The sequence below is a fragment of the Somniosus microcephalus genome, chromosome 13 (genome assembly GCF_052327205.1).
Source record: "Somniosus microcephalus isolate GS21.2 chromosome 13, FLI_Smic_1.0, whole genome shotgun sequence".
Classification (NCBI taxonomy): domain Eukaryota; kingdom Metazoa; phylum Chordata; class Chondrichthyes; order Squaliformes; family Somniosidae; genus Somniosus; species Somniosus microcephalus.
In genome coordinates this window covers 71,585,665-71,601,373 of record NC_140999.1, presented here as the reverse complement: position 1 = coordinate 71,601,373, position 15,709 = coordinate 71,585,665, and the positions used below count along the sequence as shown (strand labels likewise).

Sequence of the window (15,709 nt, the reverse complement as noted above, 5' to 3'; positions counted from 1 at the left end):
GCTAGAGCCTTCAAGGCAGAGATAAGAAGAAAATTGAGGGAAAAAACATCAAACTTTAAAAAAAATCATTAATGCACAAGATAAACTTTTAGCCTGAGTTCACTAACCACCCACCATACCCTATCCAAACTCACATACTTTGAAAAGGTTAAACTGCTGACGAATCAATCCTCTGCTAAGACCACTCAGTAACCAGCCATTTAAGTGCATGAGAATCCTCTTAATTTACTTCACTTGTACCTTCCCCAATGATAGCACAGCAGTACACGGACACTCTTGGTTTGCATGGAAAACATAGGCTAGTTGACAGTATGAAACATGAAGTTAGAATGAGATAAAAATGCACAAGCTAGATCTGCCCTTTTTGTAGAATCTTCACCATAGCTTTATCAATAAAGAGGAAGTTCCTAATTAGTTATCCTAATTATTCCACACAAATAAACCAAACTAAATCACTGCAAACTCAGTTTGATGCCTCAAGTTTTTTTGGAAGTGGGTGGGGAACAAGAGGAAAGAAAAACAGATTATCTGCTTTGCAAGGTTTTCTTCATTTTTCATATAATGTTCCTTCCCCACACATCATAGGAGTATAATCTAGTTTGATAGGCACTAGGAAAATCATATGCAGAGTGTTGAGAACAGTAATAACTTTGCTTTATGAAATTGAACCAGAGAAATTTCCAATGCCGTTCTAATGAGACAAGAATATTTTCATCCTTTAGGTCTACAGCACCTAACAACCTGTTCCTTAGGCACACTGTCCAGATAATCTGTGGAAATGGAGTTTCTCCAATTTTAGAAATCAGCTTTGGAACCTGAAATCTTGTATAGGGCAAAGTTCCCCTCCTTTTTCTGGGTGCTGCAGAAAAACTAGAGTACAAATCTGTCCTCATGTGATTAGGGTAAACTCCTTTTTGTTGTGTATATACCTTTAAGAGAAGAACTGATTCTATACTGCAGTACCGGCAGTGACCACCCCTGTATATAAAGCCATAGCAGGCTTCTGTACTTCAGTCTTAAGTTATACCTGTTATTATTGTTCTCCTGCAGTCCGTGTATTATTTATACTCGGACACTACATTGGCGACGAACAGGTTCGAACTCACCTGCAGTACTGCATCACCTCACGGGGATCTTTCCCTGAGAAGAAGCTTCTTGGAGGTCGAAGTCAGAACAACAGGCGTCGATTGCGGGCAACCGCCCAAGGATCCATCGGAGTTCGGAGAGTTGCAGGAGAGGCTGTGGACCCTTCCGGACTGCGGCGGGCTCGAGCGGCTCTGCAAAGGGGCTGTGCAGCGTCGTCGGGAGGAAAATAGAGAGGGAGAGAGAGAGAGAGAGAGAGAGGGAGGGTGGAGCGCACAGGGCGTGGTCGGTGCTCAAGAACCGAGCAGCGTAGCGAAAATAAAACAAGGAAAAGTGAGACGCGCTGAAGCCGCGGGTCGCCGCCATTACCCTGCAGAACGCTCAGAGCAGCGTGGCAGCAAGGGGAAGAAGGAAAAGCGCGGGAGGCGCCATTTTATTCCATTGGGGGAAGAAGGAAAAGCGCGGGAGGCGCCATTTTAATCCATTGGTGAAAAAGAAAAAAGCGTGGGAGGCGCCATTTTAAATCACCCAAGATGCCGAAAAGTGGCAGTATCACTGCTTTCGACAACGAGGTAGAAGACTGGACCACATATGTGGAAAGAATTGAAGTGTACTGCAAGGCAAATGAGGTGGCCGATGGAAAGGCGGCGTCGGTATTATTAAATTTGATGGGCGCGAGAACGTACGGCCTATTGCGGAATTTAATTACCCCAGCTAAACCAATGGAGAAAAGTTTTGAAGAGATTGTTAATATCTTACAGGAACACCTAAACCCTACACCGCTGCTGATAGTAGAAAGATTAAAGTTCCATAAAAGAAACCAGCACAAAGATGAGAGCAATGCGGACTATCTTACGGAACTACGCAAGTTATCGAAACACTGCCAGTTCGGAGCAGGACTGGCAGACACCTTACGGGATAAGTTTGTCTGCGGGCTCCAGAGTGAAGGAACCCAGAAACGACTACTTTCGGAAAAGGACCTGACGCTAGAACAGGCTTTCAGAGTGGCAGTATCCTACGAAGCAGCAGCACGGGGAGCTGCGGAAATACAACAGAAACCACAAGAATACAGCGCTAACGAAATGGCGTATGGAGCAGAAAAGTGCTATCGCTGCGGCAGAACAACCCATGATCAGAAGGACTGCTGGTTTAAGGACAAAGTACGCAGGCAATGTGGGAAAATGGGACACATAGCAAGAGTCTGCAGGTCGGGAAAGAAAACCAACACGACAAGAACTACTAAGGAAAAGTACAAGAAAGTAAAGAAATTGACAGACAGTAGTTCGGAAGATCAGGAGAGTGATAAGGACTCCGGGAGCAGGAGACTAAGTTGTCTAAAGTTACACAACGTGATCGCAAAGGAGGATCACCGAACCATTTGGGTCACCCTCATGATAGCAGGGTCCCCAGTAAAGATGGAATTGGACACAGGATCAGCCCTAACTGTCATGAATCAACAAGACTATGAGCGGCTATTCTCACACATACCCTTGAAGGACACGTCCATTGTATTGAAGACATACACAGGGCAAAAAGTCTACCCCAGAGGAAAAATAAGGGTGCCAGTTGAATACAACGGCAAGGAAACACAGAAACTGTACCTATATATACTACCAGATGGAGTACCACCATTATTGGGACGTGAATGGATCCGAAAAATACAATTGGATTGGCATTCCATTCAGGCGCCAACTGTGACTGATGAAAAGGATGATGACATCACACCTGGACGACTGTCAAAGATTCTAACTGACGCGAAAGAGGTGTTCCAACAAGGACTTGGGACTCTAAAAGGAGTAACGGCAACGATAAAAATCGAAGATAACGCAAACTCAAATTTTTTTTTGTTGTTTTTTTTTTTTTGGAAGGATCCGCCCAGCCGTTGAAGCAGAGCTGGAGAGTCTGGAGCGTTTGGGTGTGCTGTCCAAGGTGGACTGGAGCGAGTGGGCCACACCCATCGTTCCTGTAATGAAGAAATCATTGAGCAGCACGCCTGGGGAACCGAAGAAGGTTCGCATCTGTGGAGACTTCAAGGTAACTGTGAACCCAGTCCTGCACACAGTACAATATCCACTTCCATGGATAGAAGATATTTTCGCCTCACTATCTGGAGGGAAACACTTTACAAAGATTGATCTCGCCCAAGCGTATCTACAAATGGAGGTGGAAGAAGCGTCTAGGAAATACCTCACGATAAACACTCACAAAGGCCTTTACTAGTACAATCGACTGGTATTCGGGGTAGCATCAGCCCCAGCTATTTGGCAGAGGGCGATGGAACAAGTCCTGCAAGGGATCCCGGGGACCCAGTGTTATTTGGACGACATCCTGGTTACGGGCGAAAATGACAGTGAACACCTTGCCAACCTGGAGCAGGTGCTCACGAGATTACAGGAATATGGGCTACGAGCCAACCGCCCCAAATGCGAGTTCTTCAGGAAACAAATCTCGTATTGTGGCCACATGATTGATGAGGAAGGGTTGCATAAGTCGCCGGACAAGATTGAGGCTGTAGTCAAGGCTCCGGCACCGGAAAATGTGTCGCAACTGAGGTCGTTCCTCGGGTTGGTGAACTACTACCATAAGTTCTTGCCGAATTTATCTACAATTCTGCACCCACTGAACGCCCTACTGCAAACTGGAGTAACATGGAAATGGAGTGATGAGTGTAAGCGTGCCTTTCAGAAATGTAAGTGCCTAATCACTTCAAAAGAAGTATTGGCCCACTACAATCCAACACTACCGATTCGGTTAGCATGTGATGCATCTCCCTACGGCATCGGAGCGGTGCTGTCACACAAATTCCTTGACGGTTCAGAGAGGCCAATAGCCTTTGCGTCGCGCTCGTTAACCTTAGCCGAGCGTAACTACGCCCAGATTGACAGGGAGGCCCTCAGCCTGGTGTAGGGGGTGAAGAAGTTCAATCACTATCTGCACGGGCAGAAATTCACCCTACTGACTGATCATCAGCCCCTGGTCTCCATTTTTAACCCAAAGAAGGGCGTTCCAGTGATGACGGTGCAACGGCTGCAAAGATGGTCACTTTTTCTAGGGGCACATCAGTACGACATAGAGTACAAGGGTACGAAACAGCATGGAAACGCTGATGGGCTGTCGCGCCTACCGTTGCCTACGGTAGACCCTGCAGTGGACCCTGTTGAGATATTCCATGCGACTATAGTCGAATGTCTACCGGTTACAAACTCAAGTATAGAGAAGGAAACCCGAAATGACCCCGACACTCTCTCGGGTCTATGATTTGACGGTGAAGGGATGGCCAGCACATGGCGACTCACTGTTGCCAGCATTCTCGCCAAGGAGAGAACAGCTGTCAGTGTGCCGGGGGACCTTGATGTGTGGATCCCGAGTGGTAATTCCACCCAAGTTGAGAGATAGAGTGCTCAATGAGCTTCATGAGGGTCATCTGGGAGGGGTAAAAATGAGGAGCCTAGCCAGGGCATTTGTGTGGTGGCCGGGAATCGATAAAGAAATCGAGGATATGACCAAGAGGTGCACAGGATGCCAGAAGGTCCAAAACGCTCCACGACAAGCCCTGCTACATCCATGGGAGTGGCCCTCATCTCCATGGCAACGGGTACACATTGATTTTGCTGGTCCATTTATGGACTCAATGTTCCTAATCGCTGTGGACGCCCATTCGAAATGGCCAGAGGTCATCAAAATGTCCTCCACCACCACGGAGAAAACTATTGCAGTCCTACGGACCATCTTCGCCAGGAATGGCTTGCCAGAACAGATTTGCTCCGACAATGGGCCACAGTTTGTGTCCGAGGATTTCCGGAGGTTTCTGAGGAATAATGGGGTGAAACATTACACATCTGCCCCATATCATCCAGCCACAAATGGATTGGCTGAGAGGTTTGTTCAGACCTTTAAAAAGGCAATAAAGGCAATGCATAATGATGACATACCACTACAACACAAGGTGGATAATTTCTTGTTTGCTTACCGGAATGCGACACATGCAGTCACCAACCAAGCTCCAGCCATAATGTTCTTCAACCGAAGGCTAAGATGTCGCCTGGATTTGCTCAAACCAAACATAAGACGAGATGTTGAGGATAAGCAATTCCAGCACATAAATGAGAAGCCAACCAGGAGCTTCAAGATAGGGCAACCAGTCTTGGCCCACGACTACCGAACAGAAAAATGGCAGCCAGGAACGATATGCACACAGCAGGGACCACTAATGCACACAGTGGATGTTGGAGAGAGCATCGTGAGACGCCATGCTGACCAGATTCTAGAGTCACAGGAACAAGCCAAACCCATACCACGAGCAGGTGCACCTGGTAATCAACCCGAAGTACAGATTGCATCTACCTCAGAAGCAGTGGTATTGGAAGCTGACGAGCCAACCAATGACAATGAGCCAGAATCAACTCCGCCGCAAGAACAGGATACTCGAGAAAGGCACTATCCAGTCAGGATCAGGAAGCCTCCTCAAAGACTGAACTTATAAATGATTATTTCAGTTGATGTATATAGTACAGAGAAATTGTAATTGTAATTAGTTATTATTTAGTTGTTAAATGAGTGTTATGTACTGTTTATCTAAAAGGGGAGGAATTGTTGTGTATGTACCTTTAAGAGAAGAACTGATTCTATACTGCAGTACCAGCAGTGACCACCCTTGTATATAAAGCCATAGCAGGCTTCTGTATTTCAGTCTTAAGTTACCCTCTGTTCAGTAAATACCTGTTATTATTGTTCTCCTGCAGTCCGTGTATTATTTATACTCGGACACTACACTTTTCGTCAACCCCGCCGATGTTATTGGGTTGTTTAACTCAGCTGACACACTGCTAGGTGGTATTGTGTTAGGGTCTTGCAGGTGGTCTGGTCTGATCACCCCATGGAATCACAATGGGGTCCTTGTCAAATTGAGGATTAACTTTTCTGATCATGTCTATGACCCATGCGTCTGCAGAAATGCTTCCCTATATGGCTGTTGCTAGCCTCCTACCCATAGGTAGCAGGGGAAAATCCAGAGTTACTAATGAAAGGCCTGAGGTAGCCTGGATGAATGGGTGAATCCTCAGTGGAAGCCTCAGAATGTGAACATTGCTATAAAGACACTCAAGAATTTTGGGGTGTTGACACAAATAGGCTGAGGTTGAATCACGTGCTTTGGTATGCTCTATTTAAGCAAGATCTCTGAGCTAAGGGATCTCTGCCTGAGAGGAGTCCCATGTTATTAGACGGATAGTACCTCCTTGGAGGCATCAAATGTAGTCCACTTTACACAGAACTTGACACTGGTCAGTGCCATCATTCTTCTGGTACCAACACTATCATGAATCATTCTGGAATGCAAAGATAAACCTCAGCTCCTATTCTCTACTGCTAACCATCTTCTTAAACCCTCTCCCCTGTCTCCTCCACCCTCACGTGCGAGCAGCTCATGGACTTTTGTCTCTAAGATTGAGACCATCTGTTCAGCTGCCTCTGCCACTTCCCTTCCTTCCCCTAGCCCACTGGGCCAAACTTCCTCCAAGGTTCCCCCCTGCCCTAGCTCTGAATTCACATCTTTCTCCAGTTTCTCTCCGATCTTCCCTCATGACCTCTCTGCGCTCATCTTGTCTATGAGACCCAGCCCCTGCTCCCTCGACCCTATTCCCACCAAACTGTTGACCACTCAACTTCCTTTTCTGGCTCCCATGTTAGCTGACATTGTTAACGGTTCTCTCTCCTCAGATACTGTCCCCCTCTCCCTCAAATCTGCCGTCATCACCCCTCTCAAAAAAACAACCCTTGATCCCGCTGTCCTTGCAAACTACCGCCCCATCTCCAACCTTCCTTTCCTCTCCAAAGTCCTTGAACGTGTTGTCGTCTCCCAAATCCATTATCATCTTTCCCACAATTCCATGTTTGAATCCCTCCAATCAGGTTTCCGCCTTGCCACAGTACCGAAACGGCTATCAAAGTCACAAATGACATCCTTTGTGACTGTGAAAGGTAAACTATCCCTCCTTGTCCTTCTTGACTTGTCTGCAGCCTTTGACACAGTTGACCACTCCATCCTTCTCCAACGCCTCTCCACCGTCATCCAGCTGGGTGGGACTGCACTTGTCTGGTTCCATTCTTATCTATCTAACCGTAGCCAGAGAATCACCTGCAACAGCTTCTCTTCCCACTCCCGCATCGTTACCTCTGGTGTCCCCCAAGGATCTATCCTTGGTCCCCTCCGACTTCTCATCTACATGTTGCCCCTTGGCGACATCATCCGTAAACACAACGTCAGCTTCCACATGTACGCCGACGACACCCAGCTCTACCTCACCACCACTCCTCTCGACCCCTCCACGGTCTCTAAATTGTCAGACTGCTGGTCAGACAGACAGTTCTGGGTGAGCAGAATTCTTCTCCAATTAAATATTGGGAAGACCGAAGCCATTGTTTTCAGTCCCCGCCACTAACTCTGGTCCCTAGCCACTGATTCATCCCTCTCCTCAACATCTGTCTGAGGCTAAACCACACTGTTCACAACCTTGGTGTCATATTTGACCCTGAAATGAGCTTCTGACCACATATCCGCAGCATAACAAAGACCGCCTATTTCTACCTCCGTAACATCGACCGTCTCCGCCGTTGCCTCAGCTCATCCGCTGCTGAAACCCTCATCCATGCCTTTGTTACCTCTAGACTTGACTATTCCAATGCACTTCTGGCTGGCCTCCCACATTCCACCCTACATAAACTTGAGGTCATCCAAAACGCAGCTGCCCATGTCCTAACTCGCACCAAGTCCCGTTCACCCATCACCCCTGTACTCGCTGACCTACATTGGCTCCCGGTTAAGCCTTGATTTCAAAATTCTCTAATTCTGCCCTCTTGAGCATCCCTAATTATAAATCGCTCAACCTTTGGTGGCCGTGCCTTCTGTTACCTAGCCCCTAACCTCTGGAATTCCCTGCCTAAACCTCTCTGCCTCGCTACCTCTCTTTCCTCCTTTAAGACGCTCCTTAAAACCTACCTCTTTGGCTAAGCTTTTGGTCACCTGCCCTAATTTATCCTTAAGTGGCTCGGTGTCAAATTTTTTCATCTTATAACACTCCCTGTGCAGCGCCTTGGGACGTTTTACTATGTTAAAGGTGCTGCAGGGCCTTGGTGAGACCACACCTCGAGTATTGTGTGCAGTTTTGGTCACCTTATCTGAGGAAGGATGTTCTTGCCATGGAGGGAGTGCAGCGAAGATTCACCAGACTGATACCTGGGATGGCAGGAATGACGTATGAGGAGAGATTGGGTCGATTAGGCTTATATTCGCTCGAGTTTAGAAGAATGAGAGGGGATCTCATTGAAACTTATAAAATTCTAACAGGACTAGACAGACTAGATGCAGGAAGGATGTTCCCGATGGCGGGGGAGTCCAGAACCAGGAGTCACAGTCTAAGGATAAGGGGTAAGCCATTTAGGACTGAGATAAGGAGGAATTTCTTCACCCAGAGAGTGGTGAACCTGTGGAATTCTCTACCACAGAAGGCAGTAGAGGCCAATTCATTAAATATATTCAAGGAGTTGGATATATTTCTTAAGGCTAAAGGGATCAAGGGATATGGGGAGAAAGCAGGGACAGGGTACTGAATTTGGATGATCAGCCATGATCTCATTAAATGGCAGAGCAAGTTCGAGGGGCCGAATGGCCTACTCCTGCTCCTATCTTCTAAGTTTCTATATAAGTACAAGTTGTTGTTGCTATCATCTAACTGTCAAGTCCTCAGCACCATGCAATGGCAGCATGTTCCCAGCACCAAATGTGTGCGCAGCTTACTGTACTTGTCCAATTTGTTCTGGTGTGCCATTCCTGATGGGTGTGTTTCATGAACCTGAAGCTAATCATGGCATTATATTTAGGTGACAAGTATTTTGTACAATTGCGAGCATCACAAATTGTAAATGGACTACTGTATTTTGCATGGAACGTAAAGACTTTGGCAGATGTTGATTCAGACATGCTGAACAGTCCATTTTTGATGCAGGCAATGTATCGCATGGGTCAGTGCGGAAAGGGATACAATACAACCATTGTTTTAAGTGGAGTACACACACTGTGCTGAGTGTAACATTCCAATTGGTCTCCTGCTGTACCGTACAATTCATGGAGTATGGTTTTTTTGTATTCTTGCTCTGAGAAGAACAGTACTGTATGGTAGTTTTGGAGGCTTATCATCACCTGTTCTGAATACCTTAGGCTCATGAAAAACTGAAAATGAAATGCAAAAACCTGGACAGGCAGGATTAAGCTAACAATGCTTGATGTGGTAACGTATGACTAATCTAACCTACTCCCATGGAGAGGCTGAAGACTCTATCCCAAAATTTTGGAGAGAGATAGCCAACACGAGTTCAAAGAATCTTTAGCTGGGGAAAGTCAAACTGGCACAGTGGCAGAGGTCCTGTGGCTTTATATGATGCAGGAGTAGGAGATCACATGTAGCATCATCTATCTGCAAAAGTCACATTTTCACAAATGTGGTTTATCCAGAGACCATCAAGTTAGGTTATACTCCCAGTGTGTGGAGAATGTAGCACGAACAAAACATCCTCCAAAAAAGTCACACTAATTAAAATCAAGCACCAATTGCATGTAGATATTACAAACATAGGTTTGAGTAAATAAACCAGTATTACCTGCTCTTGGTAGCAGGGCGGTGACACATTTTGGGTGGAAAGTGAGTCTTTTCATGGTTACGAAGTCCTGCCAGTGCTTTAAAAAGCCGTGCACAGTGCCTACAACGATACCCTTCCACTGCAGTACTGCTCTTCACTGTACTCTCTGAATATTCTTCCTTCACGCTAGTAGCCTGTTCTCTGCTTGACACCTCATTTCCTGGGATCTTAACAAATGACCGAACAAAAATATAATGCATTAATTTTTGAGCCAACAGCCAAATAGGGATGTTTTACATTCTACTTTTAAAATCATTAAAAGCTGCAGTTTAATGTTCCCAATGCTTTCTCACACTACTTTGTTCCATTCTCTCTATAGTGTTTGATATACATTCAGGTGAATTAGTCACCTTTAGCTATATAGTTATTCCTCAAATGAAGGATATATTCTTCATACAAATCAGTTAAGGGAACATATTATGCAAGCTGGAGCAGGCTGGAAGAGAGGGAGAAAAGGGAACACAACCTATCTGTTGAAGGGTTTTAAAGGCATGCAATCCGCCCTTATTGCGCACATCTCAAATAAAAGCAGTGAAGAGAGCTCACTAATTAATTTTTAAAAATCAAAAAACAGGGATAAACCCCCTTTCCCAGAAATGTAATTTCAGTATATTAAAGTGATGTAAGGTTTGTTTACAACATATTCCGTAACAGAAAAGAGAAAGGATATAAAATACGTATCTGTGTTGAAGTGGAAACCACATCTCCCCAAGATTTACAAAGTGAGTAGTTGAGCTATACAGGCCAGCAAGATCCCAGATTGGATCACCTGTCTGTGCGGAGCATGTTGTTTTCTTACAAATAAAATAGAATTTACAGATTATTTGCACATTAACATTTTTTTTTTTTTTAAAAACATCAACCATTGCGTTCCTAACAATGTTGCAAAGACTTGAGACAGATTTTGTTTCAAGCCAAATACAACAAAAAAATGGAATGAGAAATACCCATTGGAACCATCAACTCCATTCCATCCACAGACCATGTAAAAATATAGACGCCAGCCCATTCATTCTCCTTAGGAAAACAATAACAACTTGCGTTTAAGGGTGTCTCTAACGCAGAAAGACATCCCAAAGCACTTCACAAGCATAATTTTTTTAAAAGCCACAAGACTGGATGTTGGACAAGCAGTCAGACAACATAAAGGCAATGAAGAGGTCAACAGAGGTGTTGGAAAGAAAGACTTGCATTGATATAGCGCCTTTTACAACCTCAGGACATGCCAAAGTGCTTTACAGCCAATTAAGCACCTTTGAAGTGTAGTCAATGTTGTAATGTAGGAATGGGGAGAAGTACAGCTGGTTGTCATCAGCGTAGATGTAGAAACTGACCCTATGTCTGCGGATGATGTCGCCAAGGGGCAGCATGTAGATGAGAAAAAGGAAGAGGTCAAGAAATTCAATGCAAAAAAAAGTGTGAGGTGATACATTTTGGTAGGAAGAATGAGGAGAGACAATACATGCTCAATGATACAATTATAAAGGGGGTGCAAGAAGAGAGAGACCTGGGGGTGTTTGTGCACAAATCTTTGAAGGTGGCAGGACAGGTTAACAAAGCAGTAAATAAAGCATATGGGATCTTGAGCTTTATAAATAGAGGCATAGCGTACAGAAGTCAGGAAGTTACACTAAACCTTTGTAAAACACTCGTTTGACCCCAGCTGGAGTATTGTGTCCAATTCTGGGCACCACACTTGAGGAAGGACACAAAGGCTTGAGAGGATACAGAAGAGATTTATTAGAATGGTTCCTGGGATGAGGGATTACAGTTACTGTACATGGATAGACTGGAAAAGCTGGGATTTTCTCCTTACAGCAGAGAAGGTTAAGAGGAGATTTGATAGAGGTGTTTAAAATCATGAAGGGTTTAGATAGGCTAAATAAAGAGAAACTGTTTCCAATGGCTGAAGGGTCGATAACCAGAGGACCCTTCCCAAGGTGATAACCCAAAGGTGAGTGGCAAAAGAACCAGAGGCGACATGAAGAAAAACCTTTTTTTCCCCCACAACGAGTGGTTAGGATTTGGAATGCACTGCCTGATAGGGTAGTGGACACAGATTAAATAGTAGCAGTCATGAGGCAATTGGATCAATGCTTGAATTCACAATTCTCTGAAGACTGACCTCTTCTTTCCTCATCATGTTTCAGCACCATGCAGGATCACACTCCATATTAAACTCTTCACTGCTAATCTTTTTTTCAGTTCTCCGTTCAATTGTCCAGTCAATATCGTCTTTCTTCTATTAAAGCAACTTTTCCAATTGTAATCCTTGCTCGCACCACCTTGGCACATCTGCAGACATTATACTTCCCAGATATTTAAAATTGTCTCATCTGAGTCAGCTGTTCCTCACTTATTAAAATGCTCACTCTTTTACCTGCATAACTTTGGTCTTGCCTATATTTATTTTCATTGCATAATCCATTAATGCAGCATCTAGGCTATCAACAACTATTGGCAAATCAGACAGCTTTCACTAGCCTACCTCCAACTTTCACTCCTATCTTATTAAGCATTTCTCATGCCATTACTTCTACATGCACATTGAAAACAGATAACAAACAGCATACATGTTGCACTCCTCTTCCAATCACTCCCGATTCTGACTCTCCATCTACTACCCTGAAATTTGCAGTTTGCCCCATATACAAAGCTTTAATTAGGTATTGCACTCTCGCCAATCCAAATCAATATTCTTGAATACCTTCATTATTGTGATCCAGTTCACTATCAAAAGCTTTTTTTAAAATCTACAAAGCAAATGTTCTTTACTCCTCATACAGAAATCTCATTATCCCCATTACCTCTCTTGTTCAATATCCTCAGTGACATCTAAATTGATCTCTGTCGAGCAAAAGCAGAACGATATCTTGACACTCTTGTAAGTAATCGGAGCATAATCTTAGAGACATGTACAGTCAAACTGATGGTACAAAACTCTTCACATTTGCCAGCATTTATGTTTTTTTCCTAGAGGCATCATGATTATTTGATGAAATAATCTGCCCATTCACCCTTTCAAGTACATTGCTTTACACAAATCAATTGAGTTTGATTGTTGACTCCTCTCCCATGTTTTTAATTAATCAGCTGGAATCTCATTGATGCCTGTGGCATTTCCATTCTTGAGCTCACTTATTGCAACCCTCACTTTACACTCAAGGACTTCAGAGCCCCAACAATCAACTTCCATCTCCCCTATTAAGGTCAACTGGATTTTTCTCTTACAGTTCAACATATTCTTGCCAACTCTTTCTTACTTTAATTGGGTCAGTTCTAATAATTACCCACCTTTATTTTGATTGCTTTAACTCTCATTCCTCATGTATTTAAATCATCCACTCTTCAGACTCGTACAGATCAGCTCGACCCCTCCTATCGAACAAACTCTTCTCTAGTCTAATCAGTCTCACTCCTGAGCTCATTGTTCAATCTCCTGTATTTATTTTTTGCCCTCGTGTTCACATTTTTCCATTCCCTTCCTTCATCCATTTTAACCAGCATTTCATTAGTCACCCATAATTTCTTCACCCTTTTTCCCTTTACCAGACCCAGTTTGCTCAGCACTTTGCTTTCAGCCTACGCCATCTCTCATTTACACTTATATTTAATATATATTGTTTTCCTTCACTTTATTACCAGTCTCTTTTCTGAACCTTAACCCACTTTCACCATTCAGCTCTTCCAATTTCTACTTTCTCCTACAAGTACTATGCTTTACTCCATCCAACTTCAAAAAAGTTTCCATCACAACCAAGTTGCAGTCTGAATCAGCATCTGCTCCAGGTGAAGTATGAGCTATCTTACATTTATGTACATTAAAATTCATATAGAATTTCTTGGCCAATCAGCTTTATTTAACCAAATAGCTCCAAATGTTATTACCCATTTGCTTATACACACCTGGCCACAAATTTAAAAACTCTCCAAAATATTGCTGATGAATTATGTAAACAGCACAGGAAGTCCCAATACAGACTTGTGCATTACTCTAATCAGAACTTCTTCCACTAATTGCCTTTTTCTTTATTAGCATGCTATTAATTATATCAACATTAATCTACTATAAAAGGGAATAGCAGACAGGGTCAAGACATTTTTTCCCAAAAAAGTTTGATGAACAATTTTCCAAGCGTCTATTGCAATTTAATGATCCTCTGAATTAAGTGTCCCATTCGAGGGTTCATTACCAGTTCATATGCCAGATGATTGTGACAGAGTTTACTCTTGACAAGTGGCAAGAAACCGTGGTCCAATTCTTAAGGACAAAGACCTTTCTCTTGTTGCCAATTTTCTCATTCAATTCTGACTCAAGTTTCAGAAAAGGTTTTCTGTTAAACACCACAGCAAATTAGTTCCCAAATTTAAGTGATCAAACTGGCTTCAATAGCAGAAGCCTGTCACTCACTAAACTCTGGCTCTTTTTAAATAAACATTAGTCGATCTCCGGTGGCATTGCACACAGCAAGTCAAGGAAAATGGTTACTTCCTTACCTTTCTGATGTCTTCATGTTGCTAATTCCCTCTGTCTCTTCCCTTCTGCTTCTGTCTCTCTCTCTCATTAACTCTTTACTTCTCTTTCTGACCTGTTGTGTTTGTCTTTTTCTTCTTTCCATTCAGGTGGTTTGATAGAAATAGGAGCCACGAACATCTGCAGGCTGCGTTTGGGCTGGGGATTGCAGGGAAAATGTGGCCCTCAATGGCTCCTCCCCCCTCAATCACTTGCGCTTTGCCCACCCTCTCATTCCCACCATGTCCCCAACCCAGCTTGCAGCTGCATGTGGCTACTTTCCCCACCATACCAGCCCCTACTACCTATTCCCCTTCACTCCTATCATTACTGTTACTTCTTCCTCTTTGGACAGCCTACAGAAGCCCAGTATGCTTCACTTCCCCCTTGTTCTACTGTCACTCGTCACCCTCCATTCACTACCCTAAAGGTGGGTTTGGGGGGGGTGGGCAGCGAATGAAGAGGGGGTTGCCAAGAAGCCAAAGATCCCTTCGCGGTCAACTAGTTTCACTTCTCTTCTCCCTTCCAATCTGCTTCCCTCAGAAGTTTCATTTGCTTTCAAATTTCAAAAAATCTAATTAGAATGATAAAAAACTGCCTATGTGCCTTTCTCTTTGCTGGTCTTATTTCAGGTGTGCATGAACAATGACCTTTTCCATCAACAAAAGATGAACAATTATTTGACTTCAAAATTTGTTTTTGAAAGTTGTTGAAGTTACATTAAAAGGACTTTCTCTCTCTCTTTCTGACCCCTCTAACTCGTGTTTCTCAGCCCTTGCCCTCAGCTTAATAGTTTTTAAAGTTTATAGAACATAAAACAAGTGCTAAAACGGGTGTGTAATCAAAACTTTGTCATTTTCTTTCTCACTCACACACAGCTTTTAAAAAAAAACATTTTAATGTCAGTAAAGGTTTTTAAAAATTTCTTCTCGTTTTAAATCAAGATATTTGAAGAAAAAGATACTTTAAGAAAATGATACCGAGCAAAATGTGCAAGGAGGTGAAAAACAATCACAACAGTAGAACTGATTGAATGGTACTGATGCATACTAGGAAATAAGGTGCACTGCACATGCTCAAACTGCACAATCCAAATTCACCCAAGTCACAGATCTGGGCAAAAATATCAAGTCCAAGCCCAGGTTTTTGGGGAAGACTGCAGCCCTAAAGCAAAGGCTTTAATGAGGGCATTAAAAGACAATTGAATTATTTCATTTAATTATGAAATAAGTATTTTTTGATTTATTTTGCTTAACCCCTTATTTTATACATTAGAAATTTCAGTTACTGAGGAAAAAAACAGCAGATGAAAAAAGTCACAAAGCATTTTGAAAGATTTATGGGAAGCCAGACTGTAATCTCAGGCTCAATCACTGAATTCAATATAGGAAGGATGCACCAAGAGATCACAGTGATTCA

General features: G+C 43.5%; 1 protein-coding gene across 4 annotated transcripts in view; it reads right to left on the bottom strand.

Annotated features, from left to right (window-relative positions):
* LOC147108412 (uncharacterized) overlaps positions 1–15,709 on the bottom strand; it is an 80,156-nt gene that overhangs the window by 51,374 nt on the left and 13,073 nt on the right. For all 4 annotated transcript variants that reach the window (XR_015080588.1, XM_086005026.1, XM_086005025.1 and 1 more), the window contains exon 3: positions 9,739–9,944. Coding sequence is in view for 3 of the 4 variants with exons in the window: in XM_086005026.1 (XP_085861152.1) it covers positions 9,739–9,944 (206 nt within the window). In the remaining variant the exon portion in view is untranslated. The remainder of the gene's footprint in view (positions 1–9,738; positions 9,945–15,709) is intronic.